The following is a 16,408-nucleotide window of genomic DNA, read 5'->3' as shown; positions in this document are numbered from 1 at the left end:
CTGTCAGTTCGTCATATATAATCTTTATTATGTTGATGTACTTTCCTTCAATACTCATTTTATTGAGAGTTTGTATCATAAGTGGATGTTGGATCTTGTCAAATGCTTTCTCTGCACCTATTGAGATTATCTTGTGATTTTACTCCTCATTTTGTTAATGTAGTGTATCAAGTTGATTGATTTGCAAATGTTGAACCATCCCTACATCCCTGGAATGAATCCCACTTGATCATGATGTACGATTCTTTTAATGTGTTGCTGTATTCAGTTTGCCAGTATTTTGTTGAGGATTTTTGCATGTAAGTTCATTAGTGATTCTGGCCTGTAGTGTTCCTTCTTTGTGTTGTCCTTGTCTGGTTTTGGTATCAGGGTAATGTTGGCCTCATAGAATGTATTAGGAAATGATGCACCTTCTTCAATTTGTCAAAATAGTTTGAGAAGGATAGGTACTAAATCTTCCTTGAATGTCCAGTAGAATTCTCCAGAGAAGCCATCTGGTCCTGGACTTTTGTTTTTCAGGAGGTTTTTAATTATTGTTTTAATCTCAGTACTTATGGTTGGTCTGTTCAGATTCTCTCTTTCTTCTTGATTCAGTTTTGGGAGATTGTATGACTCTAGGAATTCATCCATTTCTTCTGAGTTATCAAATTTGTGGGCATATAGTTTTTCATAGTATTCTCTTGTAATCCTTTGTATTTCTGCAGTATCTGTTGTAATTTTTCCTCTTTCATTTCTAATTTTATTTATTTGAGCCTTCTCTCTTTTTTTCTTGGTGAGTCTGGCTAAGGGTTTGTCAATTTTGTTTATCTTCTCAAATAACTAGCTCTTAGTTTCATTCATCCTTTTTACTGTTTTTTTTTTTTTTAGTGTCTTTTTCATTTATTTCTGCTCTGATTTTTATCATTTCCCTCCTTCTTCTGACTTTGGGCTTTGTCTGTTCTTCTTTTTCTAGCTCTGTTAGGTGCATTTTAAGATTACTTGTTTCAGATTTTTCTTGCTTGTTGAGGTGGGCCTGTATTGCTATGAATTTCCCTCCTATGACTGCTTTTGCTGCATCCCATAAGAGTTGGTATGCTGTGTTTTCATTTTTATTTGTCTCCAGGTATTTTTTAATTTCGTCTTTGATTTCTTCAGTGATCCACTGGTTGTTCAATAGCATGTTGTTTAGTCTCCATGTATTTCTGACTTTCCCAGTTTTCTTCTTGTGGTTGATTTCTAGTTTCATAGCATGTGGTCAGAAAAGATGGTTGGTATGATTTCAATCTTCTTGAATTTATTGAGGCTTGCCTTGTTACCCAGCATATGATCTATCTTTGAGAACAATCCATGTGTACTTTAGAAAAATGTGTATTCTGCTGTTTTTGGATGGAATTCTCTATATATGTCTATTAAGTCCATCTGGTCAAGTGTTTCATTTAAATCTACTATTTCCTTGTTGACTTTTTGTCTGGATGATCTGTCCATTATTGAGGTCCCCTACTATTAATGTGTTGCTGTTAATCTCTCCTTTTAGCTCTGATAATAATTGCTTTATGTACTTTGGTGCCCCTGTGTTAGGTGCAAATATATTAATAAGTCTTATGTCCTCTTGGTGGAATGTCCCTTTTACCATTAAATACTGCCCCTCTTTGTCTCTCATTGTCTTTTTTAACTTGAAGTCTGCTCTGTCTGATAAAAGTATGGCAACACCTGCTTTATTTTGTTGTCCATTAGCTTGGAGTATTGTCTTCCATCCCTTCACTCTAAGCCTATGTTTGTCTTTGTAGCTGAGGTGGGTTTCCTGGAGGCAGCATATTGTTGGGTCTTGTTTTTTAATCCATCCAGCTACTCTGTTTTGATTGGAGAGTTCGGTCCATTTACATTTAGAGAGACTATTGTTATATGAGGGCTTGATACAGCCATTTTATCTGTTTTCTGGTTATTCTATGTTTCCACTGTTTCTCTTCCTTTGTATTTCTGACTGCCATTTCATTTTGTTGGTTTTCTGAGACGGATTTCTTGGTTCTCTCTCTTTTTGTGAATTGTCGCTCTGCTCTGATTTTTTTGTTTAGTGGTTACCATGAGGATTGTATGAAAGATATTGGAGATGAGATAGTCCATTTTCTTCTAGCCTCTTATCTCCATTAACCTAAGCAGGTTCCTTCTCTTTCCTCTCCCCTTCTGAATAATTGCTGTTACACATTGTTCTGTTTTTAATTTTGTGAGTTTCTGGCTAAGTTGAAGTGTTTATCATTACTTTTGATGCTTTCTTTCCCTTTCTCTTTTAAGTTGTAATTGAGCCTTTGCCTCCCTGTTCTAGTAGAGAATTGCAGGTTTCTGATCATGTCTGACTATATATCTCCTTGCTCAGAACTTTGTAGAGCTTTGTTTTTTTGTTGCTGGTGTGAGGACATCTTTAATTATTTCTTGTAGGGGAGGTCTAATGGCGATGAACTCCCTCAGCTTTTGTTTATCTGGGAAAGCTTTCATTTCTCCATCATATCTGAAGGAAAGTTTTACTGGATAGAGTATTCTTGGCTGAAAGTTTTTGTCTTTCAGTATTTTGAATGTATCATTTCATTCTCTCCTAGCCTTCAGGGTTTCTGCTGAGAAATCTGCTGAAAGCCTGATAGAGTTTCCTTTGTAGGTTATTTTCTTCTGCCTTGCTGCTCCTAAGATTCTTTCTTTGTTTCAAACTTTTGCCATTTTTAGTATTATATGCCTTGGAGAGGGTCTTTCCTCATTGATAAAGTTGGGTGTTTGATTAACATCATTTATCTGTAAATCTGAAACCATCCCCATGTTTGGGAAGTTCTCAATAATTATTTCTTTGAACAGGCTCTCTGCACCTTTCTCCCTCTCTTCTTTCTCTGTGATACCTATAATCCTTATGTTGCTTTTCCTAATTGGGTCAGATATTTCTCAAAGACTTCCTTCATTTTTTTTAAAATCTTAGTTCTGTCTCCTCCTCTACCTGTAGAATTTCTACATTTTTATCCTCGAGAAGACTAATTCTTTCCTCTGTAAGATCAATTCTGTTTCTTAATGATTCTAGATTATTATTTGTGTCATTAATTGTGTTCTTCATATCCAGAATTTCTGCTTGATTTTTTTTGTAGTTTCAATCTCTTTGGTAAAGAGATTCATTTTATTGCTGAGCTCCTTGAATTGTCTTTCCATGTTTTCTTGTAAGTTGTTGAGTTTCCTTGTGACAGCTATTTTGAATTCTGTTATTTAGGTTATATATTTCTGTCTTCAGGGTTGGTTTCTAGAGAATTGTCGTTTTCCTTCTGGTCTGAATTGTCACTCCAGTTTCTAGTGGTGTTTGATGAACTAATCTTTTGTTGGGGCATTTGTCATATTCTTAGGACACAGATTCCCCCTGTTACACCTAGGGGCGAGCAGGAGCAGTGTTTCTGGCCCCATCCCATCTCCTGGAAGCTGTGGGGGTGTTATAGGTGCTTGCCCCAGCCTGGGATGCGTTCAGGCACTTGTGTGGACTGTCCTTGTCAGGCAGGACTTCCTCACTAGGCTAGGACCTCCCTTTGGCACCTCAGGGGCTTCTCTGAGCTCCCCCTCCCCGCCAGAACGTGATTACCAGTGGGCTCAAACCTGCCATGCCTATTCCCACAGCCGCCTGGATCCGTTCCCTCTTTGGAAGCGCAGTTGCACTGTGAGCATTCACACACACCTGGGAGGTGTTTGCTTCAGTGCGGAAATCTGCTGAGGTCCCTGTTGATGATCTGCAGTAGGCGGGGCCACTGAGCTTGGTGGCAGAGCTTCCTTGCTGGGACCTGAGCTATGGCTGCTCCTTTATGGCGTGGGGACAGGAGGGCTGCCTTTCTCTGCCAGGAGAATGACCATGAGCGTGGGCTAAGAGTTACTGCCGCCTCCTCTTATGGTCAGCTCACTGCGTGTTCCCACTTTCTGGGCACTTGCACCAGGTTGGAACACATTTGTGTGCATGCACAAGGCTACCAGTGGAGAGCAGGGTGTGCTCACCTATCTCCACCACTTTCTGGAGGGCCCATTCATCCACCCTCATATTTGTAGTAGCGTGTGTCTCTCAGGCATCCTGTTGTGCTGTGTGGGCTTCCTCCATTGGTCAGTGAGTATCCATTTAGTTGTAGTTCAAAAGTGGGAGAGATGGAGGGAACAGGTCCCTCCGCCATGTTGCTGACGTCACTCCAAGAAGCCTTAGACGTTTTTAGGATTAGCTCTCAGAACTGCCTCCTCTTCTTCCCGTTCCTCTCCTCTGCTGCTCGTTCCTTTGAACCTGCCCGTTTTCTAGCATGATAACCTAGTGCCCCAATTAATGATGTAAGAAAATGATTAATGATGGATGTTTGGGGTGTTAGCAGTCTAGATTCTATGAGTTAATATTTTCTGTTTCTGTATTTGAATAAATTGGACAGAAGTAACCCAAAGAGATTATATAAGGATAGTTTATATGTGAAGAATCTTTTAAGCATATTTTAGAATTGAGACTTGAGTGATTTTTTTCAAGATTTCTTTGTTTAGAAGAAAATACAGTGTAAAAAGTAAAAATAATGTTAAAAATGATTAGTTATGTCAGCATCTCTGATAAATGATGTTAAACTACTTGAAGATAGCATGTCCTTTATATATTTCCTCATGAGATTTGTGTAATTATTCAATCATCTCTTGACAGTTATATATAGATTTTATGTTTGTGGACTATTATTGAGCAAATTTTTCCGTTTACTGAGATTTGCTTCCCTTTGTCACTGAACACCTTTGGGGGCTACCTGATGTTTCTGTTAGTTGACCCTAAATTAATTACATTTTTTTCTGCCTTGTAATATTCATCTAACATATATTTACTGAACACCCACTCTGTGCTAAGCTCTGTACTCACAGGCTCTGGAAAAGATTGATAATTCAAACTGGACATAGGCCCTCGCCCTGTAGAGCTTGTAGTGTGTGGGAGAGAGAATACTGGGTGATGAATCACAGCAGAGGTGGAGGCTAACCTGGAGGAGCACAGATTGCCGTGAGAGGCCTTGGTCTGTGCTCAGGGCTTTTCCTTCACGGCCACCCTCTTGTCGCACGGGTATCATGCTGTGATTATTTTCTTATATTTCTTTCCCACTCATAACCCTGCCCTGTGTAAACTCCTTAAGGAAGATTTCTTTTCACTCTAGTGCCTAGTCCATACTAGGTATTCTAATTATAAATATTTATTGAATTAATGAACATGTTTGAATAAATAAATTGTAAATTCTTTGTATGAAATCGATTTTTAGTTTTAAAAGACTATGTTTTGATATCCTAAAATACTATATAATAAGTAAGTATTTTTAAATGTGGGTTTTTTTATTTCTTTAGGATTTACAGTGTCATCATCAAATTTACAACAAATTTCCAGTTTTGACTTCACATCTACAAATACCTTATCAGAAGAGTCAGTAGTCATTGTTGGAAAAGGTATTTCTGAGTTATTGAGCTTTTTAATCGTATGTGTTCTTCACACATAACCAAGCATGTCAATAAAGAATAGAGTGTGATTCAGGTGTTGAATAGAACTTTGTTTTTAAAAAATTACTGCAGCCGGCCCGGTGGCGCAGCGGTTAAGTGTGCACATTCCACTTGTCGGCGGCCCGGGGTTCACCGGTTCAGATCCCAGGTGCGGACATGGCACTGCTTGGCAAAAGCCATGCTGTGGTAGGCATCCCACATATAAAGTAGAGGAAGATGGGCATGGATGTTAGCTCAGGGCCAGTCTTCCTCAGCAAAAAGAGGAGGATTGGCAGTAGTTAGCTCAGGGCTACTCTTCCTCAAAAATAAATAAATAAATAAATAAATAAATAAAAATTAAAAAAATTAAAAATTGCTAAATTGAAAGGATTAAAAGTGAATGCTTAACTTCACATTTCTATCTCTAATGAAACTACAGTAAATTTATGTCAGTAATTTTCAGAGAGATATATTATGTGATAGCTGCAGTTGAGGTACTTGTAAGACACTTTTAGATGCTAAGAGAGTTTTATGTTGTTTAAATTCAAATGGTAGTCCTTATTTATCAGCTTACTAATCAATATAATTTTATCACCTCCCATACAAAGTCTAGACAAATCAGAATTAACACCTGTCATCTATTTTAGGGGGGTTAGGGGACATTTGAACATATATTTGCAAATATCCTTTAAGACTAGATTGGGGTTTTTTCAGCTTTATTGAGATATAATTGACAAAATTATAAAATATTTAAGGTGTGTACAACATTGCAATTTGATATGCATAGACATTGTGGAAAGATTCCCCCTATCAAGTTAGTTAACACATCCCAACTAGTTTCTTTTTTAATTGAAAAACTAGAATGTATTGATGGATATTGAAGGTGTGCATCTTATTTTTGGTGAATAGAATACAGTGCTTGGAAAGCTTTCTTACCTTCTTCGCTGGGTAGAGTCTCATTAAGTTAAGGCCCTCAGATTGACTCCAACCTACTCTTGCAAACTTATTTTCCGCTATTCCTCTATTTGCTCATGCCCAAGAAAACTATTTACTCACTCCACATACATGCTTTTTACTTGTTCCGCTCTGCTTATATTCATCCCCGTCTCAGGATGTCCTCCCCTCCTTCCTCACTTGTCTATCCAAATCCTTTGCGTCTTCCACTCCCAGCTCAAATCTTTGCTCCTTGAAACCATCTTAAATTAAATACTCAGCTCACACCAACCTTTCCTTTGTGTGAACTCGACATTTACTACATACACTTCTCGTTTGATGTTATCATGAAATGTCTTGTGATACCTCTTATATTATTGTACTCTTAGGGTTTTTATATTTTATGATTATATAACATGGTTTTTTTATTAACTATATTATTTACTTCTTGAAGGCGAGAGCCTTGTCTTAAACTTTGTTATCTAGAGTGACATCACATAAATACTTAATGACAGTTTGATGTTGGTTGATTTCAGGCGTATTTGCAAGTCCAAATTCAGCACCAGCAACCTGCAGCCAATCAGTGATGTCTTCTGTGGAAAATGGGGATACATTTTCAATTAAACAAAGTATTGAACCACCATCAGGGATTTTTGGAAGAGCAGTCCAGCAAAGTATTCCATCATATGTTGATGCTGAGAATGAAAAAGATGTAAGGTTATTTGCTAATTATTAGGATAAATTGAAGCCTATGATACATCATTGTTTTGTGTATATCAGATTTGGGGTGGTGAAAGTCTTTTGATTAAAATTTTTGAAGTCTCAGTGTAATTGAAACTTCTGATCCTTAATCATTTAAATAATAGATTATTCTTCTTTCCCACCGAATCTGTTCTCATTCTGGTGTAAACTATCTCGTGTAGTTTATACTGTACGTGTACTTTATATGTGTGTATGTGTGTGTGTCTATATGTTCAACAGTTTTCTATGGTACACTCAGGATAACAGTGTCCTCAGGCACAAATGTAGTTGGATGTTAGCACTGTGTAATTCTAGTCAATTTTAGAATTCCTGAGATAAGGACTAAGAAATGTATAGTTTATTTTATATGTGGACATTTATTGTCTATATAGAGTTGTCTGAGATGAAGATAGTTATTTTAAATGTCAAACTCCCTGAATACTTTCAGATGTTTGAATATTTTCATGCAGATTAAAGTTTCTGTTTCAAAATCTACTTTTGACAAGATGAGACAAAAGAAAAAAGAGGAAAAAGAACTTTTTGATATTAAAGATTGTGAAATGAAGGAACAGAATTCCTGGGAACGAGTGAAACAAACAGGAGCTGAGAAGATGGCATGTGAAAGTAAGTGGAATTTGACTTTGGGTGTATTTTTTCAATTGGTGATATTCTAAAGCTATTGTACTGTGGTTTAGCTGAGGGTGATATATGGCTAATTATGGAGTATATTGAACTATAACACTGAAATTTGCAAGACCTGGTAGCTTATGTTATAATAAATATTAATGTTTTCTCATAAAACGGAAGTTGATTGTTTTTCTGCATCCTGGACTTACATGTTTTTGGAATGAGGTGGGAATATCAAAAACTGAGAGTTCCCCTTTAGAAAACATTGCCTTTAGCCCTCCATTGAATGGAAGGGCCAGTTTAAAAAGGTCACCGTCTTTAGTGCTCTCAGTCAGGTCAGTGGCTTGTGTGAATGTGAAGGGTAAGGGCACAAGTGCTTGTTGAGCGGAAGAGACCGCATGTGGTTGAGTGCATCTGTGATCAAGCGAGCACTAAAGGTGGGAGTCAGTACACACCTGGCTTCTTAAGTATCAGCTCTGCCTTTTAATAGCCTTGTGACTGGAAACAGGCCTCAATTTTCTGCCCCTATAAATATCTAAATTATCCCAAAGGTCCAGATTATCTCAAGGATTTCATCCACGCTCCCTGCAGATATTTTTGTTTCACTGAGGAGTGGTGTCCCATTTTATAGCTAAGGTAACGGAGGTCGTAAAGTTGGTTTATATTCGATCATGGTAAAAAAAAAAAAATCATTGCATTTATCATTTATTCAGCCTACTAGTGACTACTTACAAGGTTCTACACCTGGCCAAAAGTAGGCTTCATGTTTCCTGTGCTGTTTTAAAAATAGTGACTAGGTCTTAGGTATGGTAGCAACTAGGAAAAATCAGAGGTTGAAATGAAAACTTGTGTGAACTATGGTAAACATCTAAGGATTGTTGCTTATTATTTTTGTTTATTATTATTAATTGTTACTAAGGAATAAACTGTGAACTATAATAAATATTCTTAAATTCATGTTAGGTCTGAAGTCTAGGTGTCAATAAAAAAACAAAAAGTATAGAAAAAATAAATATATAAATGTGATCTTGGTCAACATACTTAACCTCTCTCAAAGATAAATATAAAAGAGATTTGAAATAGATAAATGTCTGAGGTTCTTCTAGCTTGTATTTGTTTTATAATACAAGAAGTATAGAGAATTTTTTAAAATTCTCTATTATGAAAACTAATAATTATTGAGAGTATGACTGAAGAGAGATATTGGCCTGCAAAATTACTGGTTAAGCATGGCCCTAAGAACCGGTTAAATGTAGGCGTTTTTGAAGTTTAAGCCTATTTGTTAGCATTCTCAAAAAATGTCACTATATTATTAATGTCATAAAATCTAAGGGGAGAAAAATCCACACAACTTCTTAACTAAGCCAATAAGAATACTGGCTGCTACTGTTAACGGTGGGACTAGAAGTACAGATAGTAGCAAATAGTACAAATAGTGATAAATCATGAATTCTTAGATATTCATTTTTGCTGGAGGCATCAATTAACTTTGTGATTTTCACCTATAACGTAGGCTTTACCGATTTCATTTTTGAGAAGTATGAAGAGAATGCTTTCTTGAAGTCACCCGTATATTATTTGAACAGAAGACTATGCTTAAAAGATAAATACCAAAAGTGAGAGTAAGCTTTTAGAAACTATTTCAGCAATTTGGCATTGCCACGGCACTTTGAGTGTAGTTTATAAAAGTATCAGTCTACAACAGAGTGGAAGTTAAAGAAAAAAACTAGGTTTGAGCAACTCTGCTTTAGATTGATAGTCTATATACCTCCTTTTCTAGAATAATATTTTTGTTTTGTTTGACTTTTTTTAGGAGAAAACAGTAAAGATAATTGGTACAACCCCAACATTGAAAATCTGGTGTTTATCTGCATCGCTTCTTAATGAGCTATTCTCTCATGAGAGGGGGGATGGAGTAGATAGAGAGAAGGAATCCTTAAACCTAGCATCAGTTTCTTCATCTGCAGCGTTGGAATGATAATAACTATCACATAGGGGAGTTAAATGGTTCAAATGAGATCATGTAAATGCAGCGCTTAGCACAGTGCCAAGCAGGATCTCAATACACAATGGTTAGTAGTACTGTTTTGTATTTGCTGTTCTTTCCATGCTGTGGCAGCAACCCACATATAAAATAGAGGAAGATTGGCACAGCTGTTAGTTCAGGGCCAATCTTGCTCAAGCAAAAACATAGGAGGATTGGCAACAGATGTTACCTCAGAGCAAATCTTCCTCAACAACAATAACAACGACAAAAAACTGGTACTAATTTATCACTACAGTAATCTAAAATATTGTGTTTATCTTTTTTGCATACCTCTTCCTAACCAAGAATGTGGTAAATTTCTTGAAAGCAGGAATCCTGTCTTGTTTCTCTTTATATAAAATCAAAGGTGATAGTGGACATACAGCTAAGTCCTTTCTTTGCCACTCATTGGCATTAAGACCTTGAACAAATTTCATAGCCTCTATAGGACTCAATTATTTTCTCAGCTCAGAATAAAGATTTATCTGTAAAGCATTTATCACAAGATCTGGCACAAAGTATTTAGTAAATCTTAGCTAATATCATTAATACCTTGTTGCCTTCAGATTTTAAATACATCTGAGTATGGAATTAGTATTCAGCATTTTGGGAAATTTCTTATATTTGTGTCTCATGTACTTCATGTAGCATTTTCTTAGAAATAGCATGGTTTCTATAGTCATTTTTAGAGCCTAATATTATCTTTTTGAAAATATCTCTTAACGTAAAAAAAAAAACTAATAGGGGCCGGCCCCATGGCCAAGTGGTTAAGTTAGTGCGCTCTGCTGCAGGCGGCCCAGTGTTTTGTTGGTTCAAATCCTGGGCGCGGACATGGCACTGCTCATCAAACCACGCTGAGGCAGCGTCCCACATGCCACAACTAGAAGGACCCACAACGAAGAACATACAACTATGTACCAGGGGGCTTTGGGGAGAAAAAGGAAAAAAATAAAAATCTTAAAAGAAAAAAAAGTACTAATCAATCTTTACCTATTTACAAAAGCCATTACTCCTTCTGTTTGATCTTGTTGATCTTTTCCTTTCTGACACCTCCACTGCACAGGTCTTGCCTTGTGCACCACCCTCACGGCATTACCCTGAGCATTCAATGACAACAATTTGTTTCCTCAACTGCTAGGGCAGTGCCTTTTATGTCTGGAAAATGGTTGGTAAATGTTTGATTGTGGAAGAAATGTTGTTCTTATTACTGTGCATGGTCTTAGGATTTGTAATAGACCATTAATTCTATACCAGTAGCGAAAATTGGTATTTTTAGAATTCTTTATATAGATGCCATGAAGCTTCATTTTCAGTTGTTGGTTATACAGTAAAACAGGTATATATCCACATGTTTTTACAAAATGGGATCATAATGCTTCTTAGTGACTTTTAGCTCTTAAAGCTAGACTTTGTTATATGACTCATGACTGAAAAACCCTTTATATATTTATATTCAATGTAATTTAATGGTTTTTATATAAAAAGTAAAGTTTTAAACAGCTCTGGTATCTGAGTATTACAATTTCATTGGAGACTAAACTAATAGTACTAGTTTCTAAAAGAAATCTTCATAGAACCTGTAGTCAGAATACCATTTGTATCCGTCTGTGTCAGAGTTCTCTGATTCTTTAATAGGTTTTTCTGTTTTAGGTGAATCATCTCCTGGAGCCATTCCACAGTATAAAGAAAGGATGCCTTCTGTCACTCATAGTCCAGAAATAATGGATTCGTCAGAACTACGGCCGTTTTCCAAACCAGAAATAGCACTGACAGAAGCCCTAAGGCTTTTAGCTGATGAGGATTGGTAAGTTCACCATTCTTAACTTAAAACTAAGCTGAGTTCCAAAAGTTTTCTGTAAATTTTTTATTAAAAACCTTGGAACATTGCCTATTAAAATAGTCCTAGAAATGATTATGTTAATTCTTAGGCAGTCTCAGTTTTTTTCAACTTATTAATGTAGCTGAACTCTGGTCCTAAAGTACTGTATTACCAGTTATGGTATAACTTATGTATCATAAGGACATAGTTTAGCTATATTATGGATTACACAAACCTTTTGGTATTGGAATACTGATCTCACCATTTCTCCATGTGTTTCTGTGTGAAATATATCTGATAACAGTCCTGGCTATATTATCTGTTCCCAGCACAGCTGCAGCAGCCACCCAGACAGCCCAGCCAGTGACTCAAGGGAAGCAAAAAGACACTGCATCCCAATTACTTCAGCTGGAGCATCCACTGTCCGCCGTTGTCCCATCTCCTCCCCTATGCCTTTGGTATCTCTCTCCATCCCCATTCTACCCCTCATCATTAGTTTTCTCTACTAGATCATATTCATCAACACAAAATTGTGCTATAATATCTGCTATTTTTTAAACACTTTGCCAAACTCCACATCTTCATATTTTTTTCCTCCCCCTTCTTTAGTGGAAGTCCTCAAAAAGGCTGACTCATTCTCTGTACTTTTCCACCTCGTGTTCTCTTCTCAACCTTCTTTATTTGGCTTTCAACCCTCCCACCATGACCACCAGTTCACTAAAACTGAAACACTGACCCTTTTGATAAATCTACAGTGGTCATTTGTTAATTCTCGTCTTACTTAGCCTTTCAGCAACATTTGACACAGTTGACACTCCCTTCTTCTGAATATCCTTTTTTTCATTTTGCCTTGGAAGAATTAGTGTCTTGGTTCTTTTCCTCCTTCAGTACTTTCTGATTCCTTCTTTTCTGTTTGACTTCAAAATTGAGGAGTGCTCCAGAATTCAGTCCACTGGCATTCTCTGTCTATATGCATTTTATAGATCCAGGCTGGCAGTCTTTTTTGGTAAAGAGCCAGAGAGTAAATAGTTTAGGCTTTGCAGGCACTCTGTCGCAGCTACTCAACTTTGCTGTTATAGTGTAAAAGCAGCCCTAGGTAGTATGAAAACAAATGAGCATGGCTCTTTTCCAACAAACTTTACTTGTAAAAAAAATCTGATCAGGCCAAATTTGATCTGTGAGCTGTAGTTTTCCAACCCCTTCTTAAATGATTTCATTCAGTTCCATAGCTTTAAGTTCCATCCATACTCTGATTTCTCATAAATGTGTGTCTGGATTCATGGTGTCTTCTTGAGTTCTAGACACGTAATCCATCTGCCTACTTGACTTGTCCACTTGGATGCCATAGACACTTTAAATTTAACATGTCCAAAATAGAACTCTGGATCTTCTGCTTCCTGTCGAGATGGGTTAACAGGCATTAGATTTGCCTTCACACCCAAAACAACTAAAGAAATCATACAAAATAGATGAAACAGTGGTTTTCAAAATAATGTTCACCAGGCAATGAAAGATGGTGATCCTGAGAGACAATCCTGAGAGGAAACAATCGAGGTGAGCCCTACAATTGCCCCGGCTTACCCCCTGCAGAGTCCCCAGGTCACAGCTCAAGGAGGGGAAACCACAGAGAGTCCAGCAGGGATGGAGATGGAGCTGGGAGTTTGGGGGTGCCAACGTAGCTAAAGTTTGCAGGGCAGGATGCCAGAGAGGGGACAGCTTCACAGAGAGCTCCAGAGACCTGCGGAGGATTCTGCTGAAACATTTAGCTGAGTATGAGTAAATTACATGAAGCCAGAGCAAGGACCACTCAGAGAAGTTAAGGGAACAATCCCTGGAGCGCATACGGGGCCAAGAGTACTTCCTGTTCCCAGCAGAGTGGAAAGCCCCGTAATTCACAGGGCTTTGGGTAGAATACCCAGAAGAGTTTTGCTTTGTAGTGTGGTGAAATATACCCTAGGCTAAAGACTGGTTTGGTTTTCCCTAACAAAGCATAAAAGCAAGGCCTGAGAGGTTCACACTTTCCGAATAACTTAACTACATCCCAGAACAAAGCTCAAAAATATTTATAGGAACACAAAAATATCTAAGGTAAAATTCACAACGCATAGTATCCAGTAAAAAATTACCAGGCATGCAAAGGAGCAGGAAAATACAACCCATAGTGAGAAGAAAAAAAAGCAAATAATTGAAACCAGTCCAAAAGTGATACAGATGATAGAATTAGTAGACAAGGACATCATAACTATAGTTAGAATTCTATTCCGTGCATTAAAGAAGCTGGAGGAGAGACATGAACAGAGAATCAGTGAGCTGTAGGACAACATGAAAAATCCCTTTTGCCACATAATGTGATGTGATTGAGGGAAGTGATATCCCATCATATTCACCTTCAAGGGGTGGGGGTTGTACAGGGTGTGTGCACAAGGGGGCAGGAGTCGTGGGTGCCATCTTAGAATTCTGTCTACCACATCAGGAATAAAGAGGGTCATTTTATAGTGATAAAGCGGTTACTGCATCAAAAGGACAGTAATCCTAAACATTTATTTACCATATAACAGAGCTTCAAAATACATTAAGCAAAAACTGTTAGAACTGCAAGGAGAAATAAACTCACAGTTGTAGTTGGAACTTTAACAGCCCTTTCTCATTAACTGATTGAACTAGTAGAAAGAAAATCAGTGGGGATAGAGAAGACTTGAACACGCTATTGACCAACTTGACCTAACTGACATTTGTAGAACACTCCACCTAAAACAGCAGAATTGACATCCTTTGCAAGCCCACAAGGAACATTTACCAAGAAAGACTATATTCAGGAACGTAAAACAAGTAATTTAAAAGGATTCAGATTATACAAATTTTGTTCTCTGACCACAGTGGAATTAAATTAGAAATTAGGAACAGATACCTGGAAAAGGCTCTAAATATTTGGTAACTAAGCAACACACTTATAAATAACCCATGGATCTAAGAAGAAATCAAGAAGGAAATTGGGAAATATTTTTAATTTAATGAAATTAAGAATGAAAAATATCAAAATTGTGAGATGCAGCTAAATTAGAGGGAAATTTATAGCACTGTAACGCCTGTATTAGAAAAGAAGAAAAGTTTTGTATCAATGACCTCAGCTTTCACCTTAAACTAGAAACAGAAGAGCAAATAAAGCCCAAAATAAGCAAGGAAAGGAAATAATAAAGATCGGAGTAAAAATCAATGAAATAGAAAACAGAAGAACTGTAAAAGAAATCAATGAAAGCAAAAGTGAATTCTTGGAGATTAATAAAATTGATAAACTCTGATCAGACTGATCAAGAACAAAAAGAGAAGAAAGAAATTACCACATCAGAAATAAGAAGAGGAACATCACCACTGATCACACAGCTATTAAATAATAAAGGAATAGGATAAACAGCTAATGCCCATAAATTGGTCAACTTAATGAAATGGACAAACTCCTTGAAAGACACAAACTACCAATATTCACTTAAAAAGAAATAGATAATCTGTATAACCAAAGTCTACTAAGGAAATTGAATTTGAGTTCAAAACTTTCCCACAAAGGAAACTCCAGGCTCGGATGGTTTCACTGGCGAATTACACCAAACATTTAAGGAAGAAATCGATTCTACACAAACTTCCAGAACATTGAAGAGGCTGGAGTACTAACCGTCTCATTCTTTGAGGCCAGTATTACCCTGATACTGAAACCATACACAGACCAGAAAAGAAAACTACAGTCTGATATCCAGTGTATCTCATGAACACACATGCAAAAATCCTTCAAACAGAATTTTCTTACGTCCCCTCCTCCTAATCCCAAATCTGCTTCTCCCTCGGTGTTCACCATCTTAGTTAGTAGCCCTGCCATGAACATTTAGTTGTTCGTACCAAGCCAGTGTTGACTGTTTTCATTTCTTCACGTTCCATCAGTCCCTCTACTTTCACACTGGTTTCCATGCTTGCGTCATTGCCCCCCTCCCACAACAGCCAGAGTGATGCTGTGAAAACATCAGTCAGACCATGGGATTTTCCCATGCAAAACCCTCCAGTGGTTCCCAAGAACACTAGAAAAAAATTGTTTTTACCTGCTTCTCATAGCTTATAAAGTCCTTCATTATCTGTCCCTTGCCTCTTTCTGTAGCCTCATCCCCTACCATGCTCAGCCTTACTTATCCACTCCAGACATCTGGCTGTTTCCTGAACATCCACGTTCCTTTCTATCTCAAGATCTTTGTACTTAATTCTCTGAACATTCTCCCAGTGACTTTCTCTCTCACTTCGCTCAGACATCTGTCAAATGTCACCTCAGAAAACCCTCTCGTGACCGTAACTAAAATAGCGTTCTTTCCCCACCATCTTCCTGTGCTGCTTTATTTTTAATATCCCGTATCCCAACCTGACTTCATACACATATTTTCTTCTCATTGTAGGATCTATGAGAACAGAGACTGTATCTTTTTCAGAGGAACATTTCACGTGAACTTGAAAAGAATGTGCGTTCTGCTGTTGTTGGTTGTAGTGTTCTTTACGTGTTAAGTAGGTCAGGTTGGTTGACAGTGGCTGATAGTGTTGTTTAAGTTGTCTGTATCCTTACTGAATTCCTGTCTGTCCTATCAATTACTGGGAAAGGGCTTTTAAATCTCCAACTGTAATTGAAGATTTGTGCGTTCCTCCTTAAATTGTTAAGTTGTTTTTTCTGTGGTTTGTTTCCTTTTAGTACTTAGACTTTGTTCAATTAGTTTCTGGCTTGCACATTTCTTTTTTTTTTTTTTAAAGATTGGCACCTAGGCTAACAACTGTTGCCA

At 37.3% G+C, this 16,408-nt stretch overlaps 1 protein-coding gene across 6 annotated transcripts in view; it reads left to right on the top strand.

Annotated features, from left to right (window-relative positions):
- The window catches only part of TOGARAM1 (TOG array regulator of axonemal microtubules 1), an 83,869-nt gene that overhangs the window by 42,288 nt on the left and 25,173 nt on the right, over positions 1 to 16,408 (top strand). For 4 of the 6 annotated variants that reach the window (XM_046652509.1, XM_046652508.1, XM_046652506.1 and 1 more), the window contains 4 exons: positions 5,329 to 5,427; positions 6,927 to 7,102; positions 7,602 to 7,755; positions 11,420 to 11,588. In XM_046652509.1, the coding sequence (XP_046508465.1) occupies positions 5,329 to 5,427; positions 6,927 to 7,102; positions 7,602 to 7,755; positions 11,420 to 11,588 (598 nt within the window). The remainder of the gene's footprint in view (positions 1 to 5,328; positions 5,428 to 6,926; positions 7,103 to 7,601; positions 7,756 to 11,419; positions 11,589 to 16,408) is intronic. The other 2 variants (XM_046652510.1, XM_046652507.1) reach the window with 1 other exon arrangement.

Source organism: Equus quagga, chromosome 2 (genome assembly GCF_021613505.1).
Source record: "Equus quagga isolate Etosha38 chromosome 2, UCLA_HA_Equagga_1.0, whole genome shotgun sequence".
NCBI lineage: Eukaryota > Metazoa > Chordata > Mammalia > Perissodactyla > Equidae > Equus > Equus quagga.
Note: the sequence above shows the minus strand (reverse complement) of the source record. Positions and strands in the feature narration are given on the sequence as shown.